General features: G+C 35.8%; 7 protein-coding genes and 1 non-coding gene across 8 annotated transcripts; 5 read left to right on the top strand and 3 right to left on the bottom strand.

Moving 5' to 3' along the window:
- Positions 1-819: 819 nt before the first annotated feature.
- ENO1 (phosphopyruvate hydratase ENO1) lies at positions 820-2,130 on the top strand (the record flags this gene model as incomplete). Its single annotated transcript, XM_003955825.1, has 1 exon — positions 820-2,130. One exon carries the CDS (start codon positions 820-822, stop codon positions 2,128-2,130), a length of 1,311 nt encoding a protein of 436 aa, XP_003955874.1.
- Positions 2,131-3,470: 1,340 nt separating this feature from the next.
- On the top strand, positions 3,471-5,348 carry RIE1 (Rie1p; the record flags this gene model as incomplete). Its single annotated transcript, XM_003955824.1, has 1 exon — positions 3,471-5,348. The coding sequence occupies one exon, from the start codon at positions 3,471-3,473 to the stop codon at positions 5,346-5,348; it is 1,878 nt and encodes a 625-aa protein (XP_003955873.1).
- A 215-nt stretch (positions 5,349-5,563) lies between these two features.
- On the bottom strand, positions 5,564-6,961 carry MGA1 (Mga1p; the record flags this gene model as incomplete). The annotated part of the gene is made up of 1 exon (XM_003955823.1): positions 5,564-6,961. The coding sequence occupies one exon, from the start codon at positions 6,959-6,961 to the stop codon at positions 5,564-5,566; it is 1,398 nt and encodes a 465-aa protein (XP_003955872.1).
- A 3,994-nt stretch (positions 6,962-10,955) lies between these two features.
- Positions 10,956-11,417, bottom strand: KAFR0B04400 (uncharacterized protein; the record flags this gene model as incomplete). The annotated part of the gene is made up of 1 exon (XM_003955822.1): positions 10,956-11,417. One exon carries the CDS (start codon positions 11,415-11,417, stop codon positions 10,956-10,958), a length of 462 nt encoding a protein of 153 aa, XP_003955871.1.
- Positions 11,418-11,619: 202 nt separating this feature from the next.
- Positions 11,620-12,279, bottom strand: CPD1 (2',3'-cyclic-nucleotide 3'-phosphodiesterase; the record flags this gene model as incomplete). The annotated part of the gene is made up of 1 exon (XM_003955821.1): positions 11,620-12,279. The coding sequence occupies one exon, from the start codon at positions 12,277-12,279 to the stop codon at positions 11,620-11,622; it is 660 nt and encodes a 219-aa protein (XP_003955870.1).
- Positions 12,280-13,751: 1,472 nt separating this feature from the next.
- KAFR0Btrna6D lies at positions 13,752-13,823 on the top strand. The gene has a single exon. It is a non-coding gene; the product is annotated as a tRNA-Asp (tRNA).
- A 161-nt stretch (positions 13,824-13,984) lies between these two features.
- Positions 13,985-16,270, top strand: SDA1 (Sda1p; the record flags this gene model as incomplete). Its single annotated transcript, XM_003955820.1, has 1 exon — positions 13,985-16,270. The coding sequence occupies one exon, from the start codon at positions 13,985-13,987 to the stop codon at positions 16,268-16,270; it is 2,286 nt and encodes a 761-aa protein (XP_003955869.1).
- Positions 16,271-16,709: 439 nt separating this feature from the next.
- LSC2 (succinate--CoA ligase (GDP-forming) subunit beta) lies at positions 16,710-17,981 on the top strand (the record flags this gene model as incomplete). Its single annotated transcript, XM_003955819.1, has 1 exon — positions 16,710-17,981. One exon carries the CDS (start codon positions 16,710-16,712, stop codon positions 17,979-17,981), a length of 1,272 nt encoding a protein of 423 aa, XP_003955868.1.
- Between the last annotated feature and the right edge of the window lie 25 nt (positions 17,982-18,006).

Here is an 18,006-nt window from a genome sequence, read left to right as displayed (position 1 = left end):
TAGATGAATAAATATATATGATTAACTTGAATTCCAAGACAAGTTGGTTAGGCTACATTGGCAAACAACGAAGCCACATATTTCCAGTACCTGAAAGGTTTTCTACTGTCACAAGACAGCTTTTCTTGTTTGGAAATTGACTGGTTTGGTTCTCCAATCACTTGACAGAGGGTGTGTCCATCAGTCATTACAACTTCGTACGCATCTTAAATGCAGGACCAAGCTGACCCATAGCAACAAATTCCATCCTTGTTTTCACCCAGTAACCCATCTCTTCAAGCCGGAAGCGAAAAGGGCAACTAGCGCTTCCTCCCCATACGCATCCCACCCAATCACTCCAAGTTCAACAGACTCCACAATCCTAACAACTCCGAGGCAATTAAATTACCCAAGCAAAATCGCTTTTCGGGCATCCACTAAATTAACAAAATCTATACACCAAGAGCCTCGTGTCACTCCCAGTTTCTTGTAAGTGCCAAGAGAAGGGCAGTCCTGAAGAATAAATCACCTGAAATTTTTCACATTAAAGTTAAACAGAACTAACGTGTTAATTTCATCGATCAATCAATTAGTTAATGCAAATTTTACTACTACACACTACCTACTTGTTTTAATGCTCTATTCCAAGGGTTAGTTTCAATCTGCGTAATGTGTGGAAATTTTTACATATAAAAGGAAATCTATATTCCTTAATCTTGTAATGAAAGGTTTCTTGGACGCTATAAATTTTTCATTTCCATATTGTACCTTCTGTCATAACTGTATTGTTTTGAATCAATTACACAGTAGTCAACACAACAAAACATCAATAATCTAATAATGACCGTCTCTAAAGTTTACGCTAGATCTGTTTACGATTCTCGTGGTAATCCAACCGTCGAAGTCGAATTAACCACCGAAAAAGGTGTTTTCAGAGCCATTGTCCCATCCGGTGCTTCTACCGGTGTTCACGAAGCTCTAGAAATGAGAGATGGTGACAAATCTAAATGGTTAGGTAAGGGTGTCTTAAACGCTGTTAACAACGTTAACAGTGTCATTGCCCCAGCCTTCGTCAAGGCTAATATTGATGTCAAAGACCAAAAGGCTGTCGATGACTTCTTAATCAAGTTAGACGGTACTGCAAACAAATCTAAGTTAGGTGCTAACGCTATTTTAGGTGTTTCCTTAGCTGCCGCTAGAGCCGCCGCTGCCGAAAAGAATGTTCCATTGTACGTTCACTTGGCCCAAATTTCCAACTCTAAGGACAACAATGTCTTACCAGTTCCATTCTTAAACGTCTTAAACGGTGGTTCTCACGCTGGTGGTGCTTTAGCTTTACAAGAATTCATGATTGCTCCAACTGGTGCCAAGAGTTTTGCTGAAGCTTTAAGAATCGGTTCTGAAGTCTACCACAACTTAAAGTCTCTAACCAAGAAGAGATATGGTGCTTCTGCTGGTAATGTTGGTGATGAAGGTGGTGTTGCTCCAAACATTCAAACCCCTGAAGAAGCTTTAGACTTAATTGTTGATGCTATCAAGGCTGCTGGCCACGATGGTAAGGTTAAGATCGGTTTAGATTGTGCCTCTTCCGAATTTTTCAGAGATGGTAAGTACGATTTAGATTTCAAGAATCCAAACTCTGATAAATCTAAATGGCTATCCGGCCCAGAATTAGCTGACTTATACCACAGATTAATGAAGAAGTACCCAATTATTTCTATTGAAGATCCATTCGCTGAAGATGACTGGGAAGCTTGGTCTCACTTCTTCAAGACTGCTGGTATCCAAATTGTTGCCGATGATTTAACTGTCACCAACCCAGCTAGAATTGCCACCGCTATTGAAAAGAAGGCTGCTAACGCTTTATTATTAAAGGTTAACCAAATTGGTACTTTATCCGAATCCATCAAAGCCGCTCAAGATTCTTACGCTGCTGGCTGGGGTGTTATGGTTTCTCACAGATCTGGTGAAACTGAAGATGTCTTCATTGCTGACTTAGTCGTTGGTTTAAGAACCGGTCAAATCAAGACTGGTGCTCCAGCTAGATCTGAAAGATTAGCTAAATTGAACCAATTGTTAAGAATTGAAGAAGAATTAGGTGACAAGGCTATCTACGCCGGTGACAAGTTCCAACACGGTTCTAAATTATAAGTTACCTTAACGTAATGAATGAATTTTTATTAATCCCTCTTTATTTTATTTTCAATATATACAAGATTGAACATATAGATATAATGAAGACTTTCCTAGATGAATTGCAAGCGAAATACATCCATAGATGGCACTCGAACTCCAATGAGAGTGATATCTTTTAGGATAATCCTGAAAAATCGTTCAAAAGTTGAGTTAACTTAATGTTCGAATTCGGAATTTAGCCCGCAGCAATCGCCATTAATGATTTGCCCACTATCCTACACCCCACTCAGTTCACATTCCTTGTTATAAGAAAACTTAGAGAAATTAATCAGGTAATAAGACTGTAAAGAGTTCGAAAAAGCTTCATGTCACGAAAATCAAGGCTCATCCCCAAAGGCTCTGAGGGGATTGCCTCACATTATTTTTTCTACTAACACTCTTTATGGGCCCATGCACAGATCAGAAGAAGTAAATTCCGTCAACTGCCCTCTCCTAGCAGCGTTGACCAGTCTTGAGCTAAGTTAAAGTGGTAGTTTATGCCCTTTCAGGTCTCGAGATGCCTAAAAAGTAAAACTTTCGGAAACTACGCTGCGTCATTTTTATTGTAGAACTTCAAATGCGTGTTACTGACAAAAAAATTCCCGTAATTCATGGAAGGAGAGGGCATTACATATTGCGTGGGTGAAAACAGCGCATATCCGTGGAAGCGTAATAGTTTTCTGAATAATGAATAATATCTTGAGTATTTTCCGTTTACTTGACTTACCTCCTAATCAAAAATCAAAACAGCCGAGTCTGTGTCGTGTTCTCACTATACTTTTCTTTAATCATTTCTTGTCATCATTCGGTTGTACTGAGGTCTAATTCTTTCCACTCCGAACATCTTGTATATTGCTTGCGTAACAGAAGCTACCACACGGTAATTCTGGCCAAAAATAGGCTTTAGGCGTATGCTAATCGATAAATATAAAAATAACTCTCAATATACTAAATGGGCCACATGAGGGTGAATATTTTGCGTAGCTGCGTGGAAATTCTCTCAATGTCATCGAGAAGGATTTCTTCAACAGAAAAAGCATCGTAGCTTGATTCGTTGGCTTTCTTTCTTCTTCAAGCCGGGACCAAATAGAAGGATCTTAACCCCATCCCATATGCAATATAGAATTTAGCATTAATTGGCTTCAAATGGGACTCATTCATGTATATTTTACTTAGTTCCTGAATTTTTATTGTTATATTTCTTTTCTGGTTTCGAAATAAGTATGTATATATAAGTCAATTGACTAGATAAATAAAATTCACTTCAGATTAGCTAAATCAAGTCAAGTTATTCACTAATAAACTGCATTGATGCAATGAATGATAAGGACAATCCCATGTCAGGATATCAATCCCAAAATAATAAGATAAGTACGGTTGGTCTGCAACTGGAACAATTGTCTAATGCCAAATTAGCAATTGTTAGAATCAATTGGATGCCCAATCTACCAATCGACGTCATAGGTAAAATTTTGACAGAAATATCAAACTTAGTACTGAAATGTGGTGGTAGTATGGTCAACCCAGTATATATTGAAAGCTTCGAATATATGCCTGATGATAAAAGAATTCAATTGATTCAAGAACATGATTATCAATTCGAGGGAGGCTCGGCTGAATTCGCCAGATCCTATGAAGATACAGAAGTCATAAAGAAAGATGAAGAGTGGTCTTATGATATTATCCATCAAGTACAATTCAAAAGAAAGCACCAATTGAGCAATTTCGCAAAAGAAGTTTCTGAACTTTTGAGTTCAAATTCCGACTTTATCCAAAGATGGTCTATCTCACTTAACAAGAACGCACTATCACATCCTGGTAATTTATTTATTGGAGGGATTGATAAAGCTATTACATTGAGCCAACTAACGACTATTTTTTCAGTATATGGTCCAATAATATCGATCAAGCTAATTAGCGACACTAATAATAACTCCAAGAATAATGAGACGAATTACGGTTTTGTTTCCTACCAATTTGGATCACAGGCTGCAAATTGTATAAATGATTTGAATGGTAAGAAAATTCATGATTCCAATTTATTTATTAATTATCATGTTGATGTTAAAGAAAGAGAACGTATCCAATGGCTAGATGCCGATGAAAATAATAATGCCAAAAATTTTAAATGCGTATTTATTGGAAATTTACCAAAAGTTGCTGTCAATGGTGAGCCCATTACATGTGGCATGATACTAGAAACGATCAAGGATAGACTAAAGGAACAATTCGCAAATTTCGAAATACTATCTCACTATTTTCCTGAAGATACCGTCGACGACAGATCTGAACTTCTAAAAGGTTACGGTTTTGTCAAGGTTGCGACACATGAAGAGGCCATTGAAATAATCAATAGTTTCAATGGTTATGAGTTTCATGGTAGCAAGTTGATTGTTAACAGAGCGGTACATAATAGAATACATAATGAAAAGAATCATAACCACAATCATGGTGATAGAATGGTAATTGGTTCAAGAAACGGAGGATTTTTTGATGTCAACTTAGTAACTCCCTACTCCTATTATGGAAACGTAGCTGCCAACCCATTGCCAGCGTATGGTAATATTTCTCCCACTTTTAAAGAGCCATACATCAATCAACTACCAATCCCAATGAGTGACCAACAAGAATCCAATCTTTACGTTAAACATATTCCATTAGAGTGGAGAGATACTGAATTATTTGATTTTTATAGAAAATTTGGGGAGATTATCAGTGCAAAGGTTATCACTGTTGGCGGAAGTAGGAATAATAGTCATGTTGATATTGGTGAAAGTGAAAGCGGTACGCTCGTTCATGGTCAATCAAGAGGATATGGGTTCGTATGCTTCGAAAATCCAGTTGACGCATCAAGAGCTATTCTTGGTACAGATGGGTTTGAAATTGATGAAAACAATACTTTGTCTGCTTCATTTGCACAAAAAAAGAACCTGAAGAAGAACAAGAGAGATAATGTAAATGGTAATAATCCTAGTAGTAATAGTGTGCCAAGATACAATAGAAAATTTCTTAATGCACTAACCCTGCAGCAAAACCAAATAATGCCAGTAATACCAGTAGCAACACTACCAACATATCCATACTTAATACCTGCACCTTCTCCTATGATTCCTAGCCCTCCGCTGCCCGAAAGCTTCTTACACTTCAATATGCAACCGCCATGTGGCATTATGCCACCCTATTCACAACGGTGAATGTAAGGAAATTACATGTATAGGTTTGATAAACTTAATGAAAAAGTAAAGACGATTGCCAAAAAAAAGTTTTAACAGAGGAAATAAAACTATCTCCCAAATGTATTATATATATAATATTACAACTATGTAGGAATTTTTTTCGATTGAGAAATCATTTATAAATCCACACAAAATGATAATAACGATGCTGATTATGATGATGCAAAATAATTTTATTTTTTAATTTCTATCAGTTCTTGGTCTGTCTTGGATTCTGGAATAAGAAATGTATCTGCTAATGTCCTTAATTCATTTAGTTTATTTTTCAGCTCCACATTGTGTGAAATGTTGATAGTAGTTGTATCGTTATCATTATTATCATTATTATTAGTATGACTATTATTCATATCATTATCTTCAAATATGAAAATATTTTCTAAAATATCTGTTATTATTGTAACTGACTTTTTCAATTCTTGAATATTCAAGTCTAATTTCTTAAATTCATCAATAAACGCGTTATCATTCTGAGAACTTTGTTTTTGAGTTAATGTTTGTTGAGTAGCAACAGGCCATGATTGAGGCTGGGGAGGAGGTAAAACATAAGTAGACTGACCATGCTCGGCTCCAAAATGACTATTTTCTTTTATATTTGGTGTGCCACCCCTTGTTAAATCTGTTATATTCGGTGTTTGACCTTGAGACACAGAATGTAACATAGGTTGCGTCGAAGTAGCAGATGTCAAGGTGAACTCTCTTTTAAACATCGGCGGTGTAGAATTTTGTGACGTTTGTTGCACAATATTTGGATATGAATGATTATGAGGGGCAGAACCAACTGGTGTTGGCTTTTGAATACTTCTGACTAGCGAGCTAGTTGAACTGGAATGCCGTTGGCTAATTTTCGGTAAATCCTGCCTATACACAATTTGATTTTGCTGTTCAACGTGTGAAGCTTCTTGATTATTTAAGAATACTTGATTTTGACCAATTAAATTTTTAGACAATATTGGAGTACTATTTACAGTGCTACTACTTGTAGTTGATGATATTCCTGATGGGAGACTTAGAGAACTTGTTGTCGAAGCGGAAACTGAGGAAGGAGATGACGAATTCATCAAACCACTTGAAGTTGCTGGTAATAAATTTTTAGAAGTTGGATTTATAAAACTGACAGAGACGTGAGACAGTACATTTTTCCTTTTACCATCTTTTCCTATGCCAGCTGATTTTCGTTGAATTTTATTCAAAGTAGAAGCATCGGCATCTCTGTAAAAATGGCCAGAAGGGTGAGTGAAATGCCATTCCACTGATGCTTTATCTTTATCTCTATTTTCAAAATTCATGTCGTTGTTGTTGATGGTTGTCGCGGTAGTAGTAGTATTAGCAGTAGAATTAGTCATATGGTTATGAGAAGGCAATTTATGAAAACCATACATATGTAACTGTCTAACGAAACTGCTAATATTTCCATGTTTGAAGTACCTTTTAAGTACTTGGGTACTAAAATTTGGATCATGTGGTTTTAGTAAAAAAATGTTATTTTCCATTGGTGACCAACATATGAGATTATGTAAATCAGGTTCCTGTAAAATTGAATGCAATTGATGAATGAAAGTTCTTGGTTGCATTATCTCTTTATAGTAGGTGCTGTCTTGCTACGAATTGTATATTTCTTTCTCTTTTTGTATTTCTAATGACGAGAATAAAGGATAGAAAGTAAGTATTCTCACTTGAATGGTCTTTCTAATTTATGCGTAGTAGCAATACTGAATGCGTCAGGAGTTAGGTTAAATTAAAGAAAAGAGAGTGTTGAAACAGACAAAAAAGGACCAGAGTAAATGAGGGATTTCAAATCAATATTGATGGGGTGATATAAAATTGAAAGAATTCAAAATCTTGATTCAGAATCTTCAAAAGTATGATATTAGGGAAAGGAGTTCTCTTTGTGACAATGATGATGATGATGGTTATGATAATGGGGATAATTACTTCAATATTTAAAAGGTCTATGATTACAATTAGGAATTACAATAGATGTTCAATGTTGCATGAAAAATTGCAATGAGTCGAGAAAAATATGTGAGGTGATTTTAGTACACAATGGATTTGAAAGGAACCGTGATTTCTATTGATGAGTAGCAAGCGTCTTGTCTTTTTTTTTTTTAAAAGAGGATGATGTCCTATTAATATAAATGAATTTAGCAACAAGTAGAAATCTATCTAAAAAAAATGTCAATGCATGAAAGAAGGTGGTGTTAAGCTTTTTTAGATGAGCTAAGATGCAAAATGAGTGTTTGGTCGTGAAAGAACGACATGGAGAGGCAGGAGGAAGACCAAAAAAAAAAAAAAAATAATAGAAGAGAAAGATGAACAGATAGGTAACTAAGTGAATAGAAGGATACATAGAATAGTATAATGAGTGAGTGAAAGCACCTTGAAGGAGATGGGGAAATGCTACGTAGTGTCTAGTGTGCATTTTGGACAGAAGAATTGCCTAAAGAGTTAAAATCAAGTCTAATAAAAAAAAAAAAAAAAAACTACCATAAAGATCGTACGTAATAACTTCCAGTCGTACCTTTATCTTTCCATTCGTGTAGCTCTTTCCTGTAGACCACCGAGTACTTCTAGTAATCATCCAACAAGAATTTAGAAAGTTTTCTCATCTCCTGGTTTTACTGAGAGATGAGCTAAACTCAATTTGAAAAAAAAAGTGATCGAGGAAGAATTTGAAAATTTCAATTTTTCGAAGAAGAATGCGTAAAGCATATTGCTTGCGCAAAAAAATTCAAAAAATGTACTCAGAAAACGACGCAGTAAGTAGATATATATATTTTCGATTTAGGTGAAAGTGAGATGGAGTATAACTGCGGAGGTTAAGAACAACGCAGCTAGTAATACTAGTAGTACTGGCAGTACTACACCATAATGTCAGTACCCTTGGTGGTAGTCTTGGTACTAGCGGGGTTTATTAGAGGATGACTCGGTACACATCTGGGGGAGATGGCATCGGGAAACAGAGAGCGGATTTTAGTTCATTTTAGAGAACACAAGTAGGGAACAAAAATTGCCATGGACCGAGAAGAAACCAGTCAGATACAGGGCAGCGAATGCTTCTCTTGGATGTCTTGTCCTTGGCGAAAGATTGGCAAAGAAAAGTTACTATACATGTATCTGTCCTGTTCTTCAATACGCTTGGCTGTATTGGGTAAAAGAAAGAAAAGAAGTGAAAAATTTATGTTGCTTGCAAGTTGGAGGAATTGAAATGGTCTCAAATAGAAAACAATAAGTCGATGAATTGTTTACTGTGAAATGTAGAAAAAATAGTGCATAGGCAAAGCGGGGGAGGTAGTTCTATATGTTCCTAGTTCCTCATTATTTTTTTAGTTATAGAAGTATTGATGAACGCTTGTTGAGACTTGCTGAAAAGTGGGAAAAATAAGAATGAAATACAAGACGCCATTTTAGTGGCACATCGGCTCAGACGGATAATACATTCTTCAAAGGTATGAAATGAGGGGAGGGAGGACGAAGGTGAAAGGATTGTCCTGGAAGCGATGGTTGGAAGGCTATTCCTTACGAAGAAAATAAACGTTTGGACTAGCTGCTGGAGAGGTTTTACCTTTCGTTTACTTTATTTAATTTAGTTTACCTTACTTCCACATTTGCAAAGAGTGAGGTCTTTCTTATTTCTTGTTCAATCAAGATACATAATAGAAAATTTTAAAGATAAAACATAGAAGGAATTCTATTTAACATTACTGCAAGTGAAATCAGCAAGAATGTGGTAGTCTTTTGTTGTTTTTTTTCGTCCCCTTCTAAGTCTCTAATTGTACTCGTACGATAGAACTCGTGGCCTAAAAAAACAAGAGGCTATATAATCTTATCTCCTGCAGCGAGCTGTTTTTCTTTTAGTTCTAATTTTTCCCTCTCTCTTCCTTTTTCAAAAAACTCGCTGCTCATATTTTAAGCCCACGATGCGCCAAGAAGGACGGACATTTACTTCTGCCAGGCGGAATTCTTATCAGGCAAGCAGAAATACGAGATGATTAATCTTTGAACAATGGTATGATATCCGCGGTTTAGCAAAAGGACAGATTGCATAGAAGGAAATCGAAGAAGAAGAGGAAGAAGAAGAAGAAGAAGAAGAAGAAAAAGCTGTTCAAGGGGAAGATCACCAGACAGAGGCACACATGTTCGATGAAAAATATGCAATAGCAACATACTATATCGGCAATTTCTATTTTGTGCAATTTCCCTACTTTTGAAATAGGCCCATTAGCACATGGTTGAGATTTTACTTTTTTTATGTAGCTTTTGGATGTTCCTCCAATTTCTGCTATTTTCCTCTAGCTTCTCAGTCTCTGTAGTCATTCTTCTCACAAAATGCCAGACAAAGAGACGCGCGGACGTTCAGAAAAGAAAGAAGAGAATCTGTCAAATCTCGTCCGAGGAAACTCTGCGGCTTTGTATGTTACCCTCTTCAAATATATATATATATGTTGTTTTTTGCCTTCTTATCACCGCGATACACTAAAATGTATTATGTTTTAGCATATTCCAGTAAATTTTACATTAGTATTTCCTTTTTCTTGGTCTTGCAATGATTAGCCCCTCAAATATTTCTGTAATGGCTTAGCATACCTAATTGGAGAGATTTGGAATTCTTCATCCGCACAAGACTCCCTAGCAATCAATAGCTAGGAGGCAAGTTGCATTTTTTTTGCCATTCTTTATTTTCTTTCAAGAAATGAAGCGTGTTGAGGTACGTTCATAATTCCTAATTAGCTTGATATAGAAATTTTTGACATTCTTCATGAATTCACAAGTTAAGGTACTACTTACTCGCTCTAATAATATACCTTATGAAGTAATCGCATCTACTTCCCGCTGCAGAAAAAAGAGAAGAACCAAGAGTACGGAAAAAAAAATGTACGACTCTAAATCTCTTCGCATGATCGTATGCAAGTGTTTATGAAGCGGACTTCTCACTTGAAAGAGTGTTTTGATTTTTCTTTCAACAGACACTGGAAAATAGCGTAGACAATCTTGCTTTTTTACATTCCTAGCAATGCTTTCAAGAGCCTCATTCGTCAATCAGTTATAACGTATGATTTGAAAAAAGCAATTTAACTTAGTGCTCCAATTGTTGGTCACTTTCCAATACATTTTGTATTTGTTAATCATATTACAAAATGGTATTTTATCGCATCTGTTTGTCGTATCAATCGTGATCGTCCAATTAAGAAGTCTCTCAACATAAAATTAATATGATTTTCTTGACATAAAAATGTGTATAGCAAAAAGTACGTGCCTTGTTTTTAATTGCGCACAACAGCTACCCGTTAAAAACCGTTGCATTAACTATCCATGTCACTTTCTCACCCATCATTTCATTTATTAACGTACACAACAACTTCTTATTCTGATTTTGGAAAATTTGACACATAACGTCAGTCTTTAATTCCCCTTCCTCACCAATGAAAAAACAAATATTTTCACTATTTTCTAAAACTGAAAAACTTATATTCATTTTATCATCAATGCTAAAAAATTTCTTTCTTCTGGTTTCAACATCACCTTCTCCGATTAAGGAGCATGTAGATCCATCTAAATTACAGTTAATTAATAATAAATCAAAATTTTTTTTAGTAGCATTTCATACTCCCGAACTATCTTCTCTCTATGTTTAAAATTTCCATCACGATTCCCTCCTAATACCAGAGACTCGTTAATCGTAAAAACTGTAGGACCAAGATTTAAATGGCCATCTACATGTACCAAATGATCCAATATTTCCCTCTTAAAAAGCCCGTAATTACTTTCAGCTGAATTTAATGGCACTAGATACTCATTACAGAAAAAAATTTCCCATTCTTTCCAACGGACTTGTCTTGATATATCTTCGTCTTCAATTAGGCACTTACGTAAGTTCTTGATTATTGTATCGTTATCCTTATCTTGTCCAATACCGACATTAAATGTCATTTCTTTACTCAGTGCCTCATTCTGTTTCCTAATAATATATTTACCAAGTTCATGGGATAACTCACCATTTTCTGTGGAAAATTCAAAGACTTCAACCATTAGTATAATATTGTTATGTGTTATTTATCTCTCCATGTCTCATCAAAGTTATCTTCTGACTTTTTACCTATTTTTCTCTCTATATTGAGAACTCCGTTTATTCCACGAATAATGGGAATTCAATAATGTTGATTACCCATACAAAGTACAAATCACTTTGAAACTTCCGACTATATAGATACGAATATTGTTGCTTGAAAACTTATATATCTATTCGGCCTATGACCATCCACTCTCCTATGGGTCCTTCACATCTTACAATTTTGAAAGAACCGGGGAGATTCCAATTCAAAGACGGCTTGCGATCAAATTTCCATTTTGTCTGGATATCATTCTTATATTGTTCATTACTTGCAATTGATGTGTCTTCGATAAGCCTTACATCTAAAGCATCTTCGATCCTTTGTTGAATAATCCTTACGAAAGCTTTACTGATCGGGGTAACATCAGAATATAATAACGACACATGTGGCTCCCAGGTACCGTTAGCATCTTCGCCATCCCCCTCACTATACAATTCTTGCATGATTCGGGCCATGCTCACCAAATATTTGTTCTGGTTACAATTTAATGTAACTTTCTTGAAAAACTTCTTATTAATACAACATTCATCAAAAGAAACAAGTGGTGTTCCGTTGGATTGTTGTAGTTGACCCTTGATAGATTGGACTGCTGCTACGCATGATGTCAATATTTCATCTATCTTCTCTTTATTTTCACACTGAAGCTTTGTAGCTAATGTTATATGAGGTTCAAAAAGTGGTGATGTGGGAAAAATTGTCTGCAATGATACTATCAATTGTTTAAGTACTTCGTACTGGTATGTCCCTGGAACTGGACAGTACCATAATGCTATTGACATTTTTTGTTTATGTTTTTTTATCTGCAGATGCTTTACCCTTCTTATCCCACGTCGATCAACTTAATGTAATGTCTTTTTTTTGCCTTGATTAATTTTATCCTCACGAGAGAGACAAACGACAGAAATCGAAGAATGTAAAAAATATATGCTAGATTTTTTGGATTAAGATGTGTAATAGGTCCTATATTTTTTTTTAATCTGAAACTAATGCTCTTCTTGCGATAGCAGTTGTTTATATGCATTATTGTCGGAGAAGATGCATACCATCAATTAATATGAAACAGGGGAATCACGTTTGTATAGCATGATTGGATTCTTGAAGTAGGAAAGTTTATTACATGGGCTTTGTGAGTAATCACCTGTGAAATAGGAAAATCACTCAGTCTTGTTTATAGATTTCTATGCTTTTCAAAAATTTGAATTCGCTGTCGATGACTACAAAACATGAACCATTTCAAGATAAATCCTTTCGATTAAAAAGTTTGAAAAAAAGCCATAAGTATATTCCATATTTTCATTATGGATTGGTCACCTTCCGCATATTCAGTTAAAAAAATGTATTATAATTAAAATAGTAGGTTAGCTATTGAGTAAGTTCATTTTTAAATTGATGGAATCCTTTTTTTCTATTATGGAAAGTATCTTCAGTACTACATTAGATACGAACTGATGTGTATTCTTCGGACATTAAGTTGAATAATATGTCTTTCTAACATTCGATCCTTCGTATTTACCTTTGTTGTGGTGTTACGAAAACAAAAAGTGAAGAAAAGAGGAAATTTGAGAACTAGTCTCGTAAAAAAGTAACATTTCCTTATCATGATACCCCAACCATGGCTTCATACAATTCAACTTAAGGATAGCTTAGATCCAACTGAAGAATCTGGAACACTGACAACAACTTGTTTGCAAAAACGTTTCACGCAGGTTCACTTTAGATTGGACTCAATAAAATCTTGATATTTTATTCGTTAGAACTAGAGCGAATCAAATAAAGCCTAAGAAAATAGTACTCATACATATGCCATTATTATGCAACACTCATTATCGACATTTTCTACTATCCTTTTTAACTTTATTATATCGTAGGCCTTTAAATGACATAAAGAACCATTGCGGACCCTGTCCACATAAATTGCCTAAATTGCATGTGTCAATCCACGTTAACACTGCTACTAATCCGGGAAATACTATACTTCTCAGACCAGTATGTGTATATATATTGGTAATGCTGCAAGCTGTATTAAGTAGACAAATACAGATAATACAATATATGTCATAGACATAGATGCGGCTAAACGCAATTCGACTGCTAATAAAAGCATAAGTATCCGTCTCGTAGGGCTGCCTCAACAACTTACTCTCCATTTCGGCTCCATTACTTACGCACGTAAAACGGGACAAAGATGGGAGCACTGACACTATCATCCATCTTTATAGGGCTAATATTTAAAACAGCTTCAGAAAATAAATCCGCGATAGTTTAATGGTGAGAATGGGCGCTTGTCGCGTGCCAGATCGGGGTTCAATTCCCCGTCGCGGAGATTTCTTTTTTCTTTTTTTTTTTTCTATTTTTTTGAATTGGCTCATTCAAACTTCTGATATCGCAAAATTTTCAATGCTATGAAAATTTAAATGGAGGGCCATCTCATCTCATCTCATCTCTCAGACATAGCAGGTTAAATAGGGCCACCAGTAAAATAAGATGGTTAAACGTGGAAGGGCTACAATACTGCCAAATAATATTATTCTTTTACAGAACCTGGTAAAAAGAGATCCTGAATCCTATCATGAAGAATTTTTGCAACAATATTCTCATTATGAATCATTAAGAGATATATTTATGTTAAACGGGATGTCTGCAGCCAGTGGTGCCCAGTCGAGTGTAGAAAGTTCAGAAACGAACACCTCAGATAACTCTTCAACCCAACTGATCGAGCTTATCGGATTTGTATCACAGGTGTGTTCATGTTTTCCAAAGGAAACTGCTAATTTCACCAGTGAATTGAAACAACTATTGTTAGAATATCATAAAACGTTACCTTATGAATTGAAAGAAAAGATAATCACATCTTTGACTATATTAAAAAACAAGAACGTTATATCATCTGAGGAACTAATTCAAACTTTATTTCCATTGTTGATTGCATACTCAACTTCGAGCAACTCGATGGCAATCAACTCACATGCAAAAGAAATTAGAAATCTTATTTACAATAACCTAATCACATTATTAAAAAACAGTAACACCGGCTCAAAAAACCAAAAATTGAATAGATCTACTCAGGCCATTTGTTTCAACTTATTGGATCAACCAGATTCTCAGGGTATCTGGGCCGCTAAATTGACTAAAGAACTATGGAGACGTGGTATTTGGGATGATTCTCGTACGGTAGAGATTATGACACAAGCTGCGCTACACGATGATGTTAAAGTTGCTATTATGGGTATCAAGTTTTTCTTAGATGCTGATAAAGAGCGTGAAGAAAACTTTGATGATGAAGCTGAAAATGACGATGATGTCGATTTAGATGCTTTAAAACACAAAATGCAAGTTAATAAAAAATCTAGTAAGCGTGGTAAGAAATTAACCAATGCTTTAAAAGTTATGAAAAAGAAGAAAAATGGTAAGTCTAATAACAACTACTATTTAAATTTCAGTGCTATCCATTTGTTGAGAGATCCACAGGGATTTGCTGAAAAACTATTCAAGGAGCACTTATCATCAGGTAAAAAGACAAATAAATTCAATATAGAACAAAAGATTTCTATAATGCAATTACTATCCAGAATGATAGGTACACACAAACTTATTGTTTTAGGTATCTACACATTTTTTCTAAAGTATTTGACGCCAAAACAAAAAGATGTCACCAAAATCATGGCCGCATCGGCTCAAGCATGTCATGAATTAGTTCCACCTGAAGTTATCCAAGAAATGGTCAAAAAAATTGCCAACGAATTTGTATCTGATGGTGTTGCTAGTGAAGTCGCAGCAGCAGGTTTAAACACTATACGAGAAATTTGCTCTCGTGCTCCGTTAGCTATTGATGAGACATTATTACAGGATTTAGTTGAATATAAAGGGTCAAAGGCTAAAGGTGTTAATATGGCTGCCAAGTCATTATTATCCTTATACAGAGAGGTTGCTCCTGAATTGTTGAAGAAAAAAGATCGTGGTAAGACTGCATCATTGGAGTTGTTAGAGTTGAAGAAGAGCGGGAAGGATGGTGAATCAAAAAGACCTCAGTTCGGTGTGGAAAACAGTGTTAGAGGTATTGAAGGTATAGAATTATTAGCAAAATGGAAACGAGATCAAGAAAAGAGCAGTAATGGAAATGATGAAGACGATGATGCAAATTGGGAGGTGGAGAGTAACGATGAAGCCGAAGACGTAGATGGAGAATGGGTTACTGTTGAAAGTGATAAAGAATACGATGTCAATGTAGATGACAGTGACGAAGAAAAGAAAGACACTCCTTCCGACTCTGATCTTGAGTTAAGTGATGATGAAGAGGAGAAAACAGAGGGCATGGGAGTAGATGAAGAAGAAAAAGAAACAAAGTCAATGGATCCAGAAGAAGCTTTCCGTGAGATTGCATCCACACGTATCTTAACACCAGCTGATTTTGCCAAGTTGCAGGAATTACGTACGGAAGAAGGTGTTGCTAAACTTATGGGTATGGCAAAACGTAGTAATGAAGAATTAGTCGATGCAGATGCTTTGGTTGGTCCAGTTAAGTACAAACAAACTCGTGAAGAGAGAATACAGAAAATCATGGAGGGACGTGAAGATCGTGACAAGTATGGTAGTAGACGTGGTAAACGTGATAATGCACATTCCACAACCAACAGAGAAAAGCAAAGAAAGAAGAACTTCGTCATGATGATCCACAAGAGATCAGTCAAGGGGAAACAAAAGATGTCCTTAAGAGACAAACAAAAAGTTTTACGTGCACACATTACCAAGCAAAAGAAGAAAGGTTACTAGAGGGTATTACATAAATATATAGGTACTACTTTTCTCCTCTAGGTATTTTAATCAACTGTATATTAGTGATAGAATTATTAACAAGTCCAATTGGCGTAATTTGACTGGAAAGCCGTCTAACTTTGAGCCAATTGAACGTTCTCATTCAGTTTAACAAATCGAATATTTTTCGTATGTGGCGGTTCACCTCAAACAACGCGGGGCCGTGCATATGAAGAATCTGAGAAAAAACTCCGCACAAAGACCATCGTTGAGTTTTGTAATCGTCTCTCGTATTCGACCAAGGGGGGCTGTAACAGAAGGACAAGATGGTTAGACTCACAACAAGTTTTCTATAAATATAAAGACAAGAACTGCTGTTAATTAGTGAAAAGCACTTTCTACTTCAGGCACAGTGTCATTGTCGAGTAAGCTTTGAAAAAATAATAAAAAAAATAAAATGTTAAGAAGTTCAATCAGATTAAGACCACTTCTTGGGAGAAGAAATCTTTCGATTCATGAATATAGGTCTGCACAATTGCTGCGGAAATATGATGTCCCTACTCCTAGAGGCAGCATTGCTTTTTCTCCTCAAGAAGCAACACAAATTGCGAAAGATTTGAATTGTGCCCAGGTTGTATTAAAAGCTCAAGCATTAACCGGTGGCCGTGGGAAGGGCCACTTCAAAGAGAGTGGATTTCCAACTGGTGTTAAAGTTATAAATAGTAATCTGAGCAATGAAATTGCGGATGCAGCTTCGAAGATGTTGGGTAATCATTTAATTACTAAGCAAAGTGGTCCAGATGGTAAATTTGTATCTGGCGTATACGTTGTCGAGAAGATTAATGTAGAGAAAGAGGCATATTTATCTATTTTAATGGATAGAGAAAAGAAAGTTCCATTGATCATTGCGTCAAAAGATGGGGGTGTAAACATTGAAGAAGTTGCGGCCAAAAATCCTGATGCTATCAACAAATTCTATGTTGAAGATCTCTCAAAAGGAATCACTATGGATGATGCTAGAGATATTGCGAAGAGCTTAAATTTTAGTAAAGAATTATTAGATGATACGGCAAGAACCATTTTAAGTTTGTATAAGATTTTTATTGAAAGGGATTCAACGCAAGTTGAGATTAACCCATTGAGCGAAGTTTCATTAAAGACGTCATCAGGAAAAATAAAACATGCGGTTATGTGCATGGATGCGAAATTTGGCTTCGATGATAACGCTAGTTTCAAACAAAAAGAAATCTTTGAGTGGAGAGACTTAACACAGGAAGACCCTGATGAAATTGAAGCTAAAAAGAATGATCTGAATTTTGTTAAATTGAAACAAGGTAACATCGGTTGTCTTGTAAATGGTGCAGGTTTAGCTATGGCTACCATGGATGTCATTAAATTGAATGGTGGTAATCCTGCAAATTTCTTAGATTGTGGTGGCGGTGCAACGCCTGAAACCATCAAGAAAGGATTTGAATTGATTATGTCCAATGAAAAAGTTAAGGCAATCTTTGTCAATATCTTTGGCGGTATTGTTAGATGCGATTATGTGGCTAAAGGCCTTGTAGATGCAACCAATGAGTTAGGACTGAAAGTTCCAATCATTGCAAGATTACAAGGTACAAATTTAGAAGAAGGACTTGAAATTATTAAAAGATCGGGGCTCAAAATCCATTCGTTTGATCAGTTAGATCCAGCAGCGGCAAAAGCGGTTGAATTGGCTTCTGCATAAATTGATCTCGACAGAATCGATTTGT

Source organism: Kazachstania africana, chromosome 2, assembly GCF_000304475.1.
Source record: "Kazachstania africana CBS 2517 chromosome 2, complete genome".
Taxonomy (NCBI): Eukaryota; Fungi; Ascomycota; class Saccharomycetes; order Saccharomycetales; family Saccharomycetaceae; genus Kazachstania; species Kazachstania africana.
The sequence above is the reverse complement of the archived record's forward strand: the minus strand, read 5'-3'. Positions and strand labels throughout refer to the sequence as shown.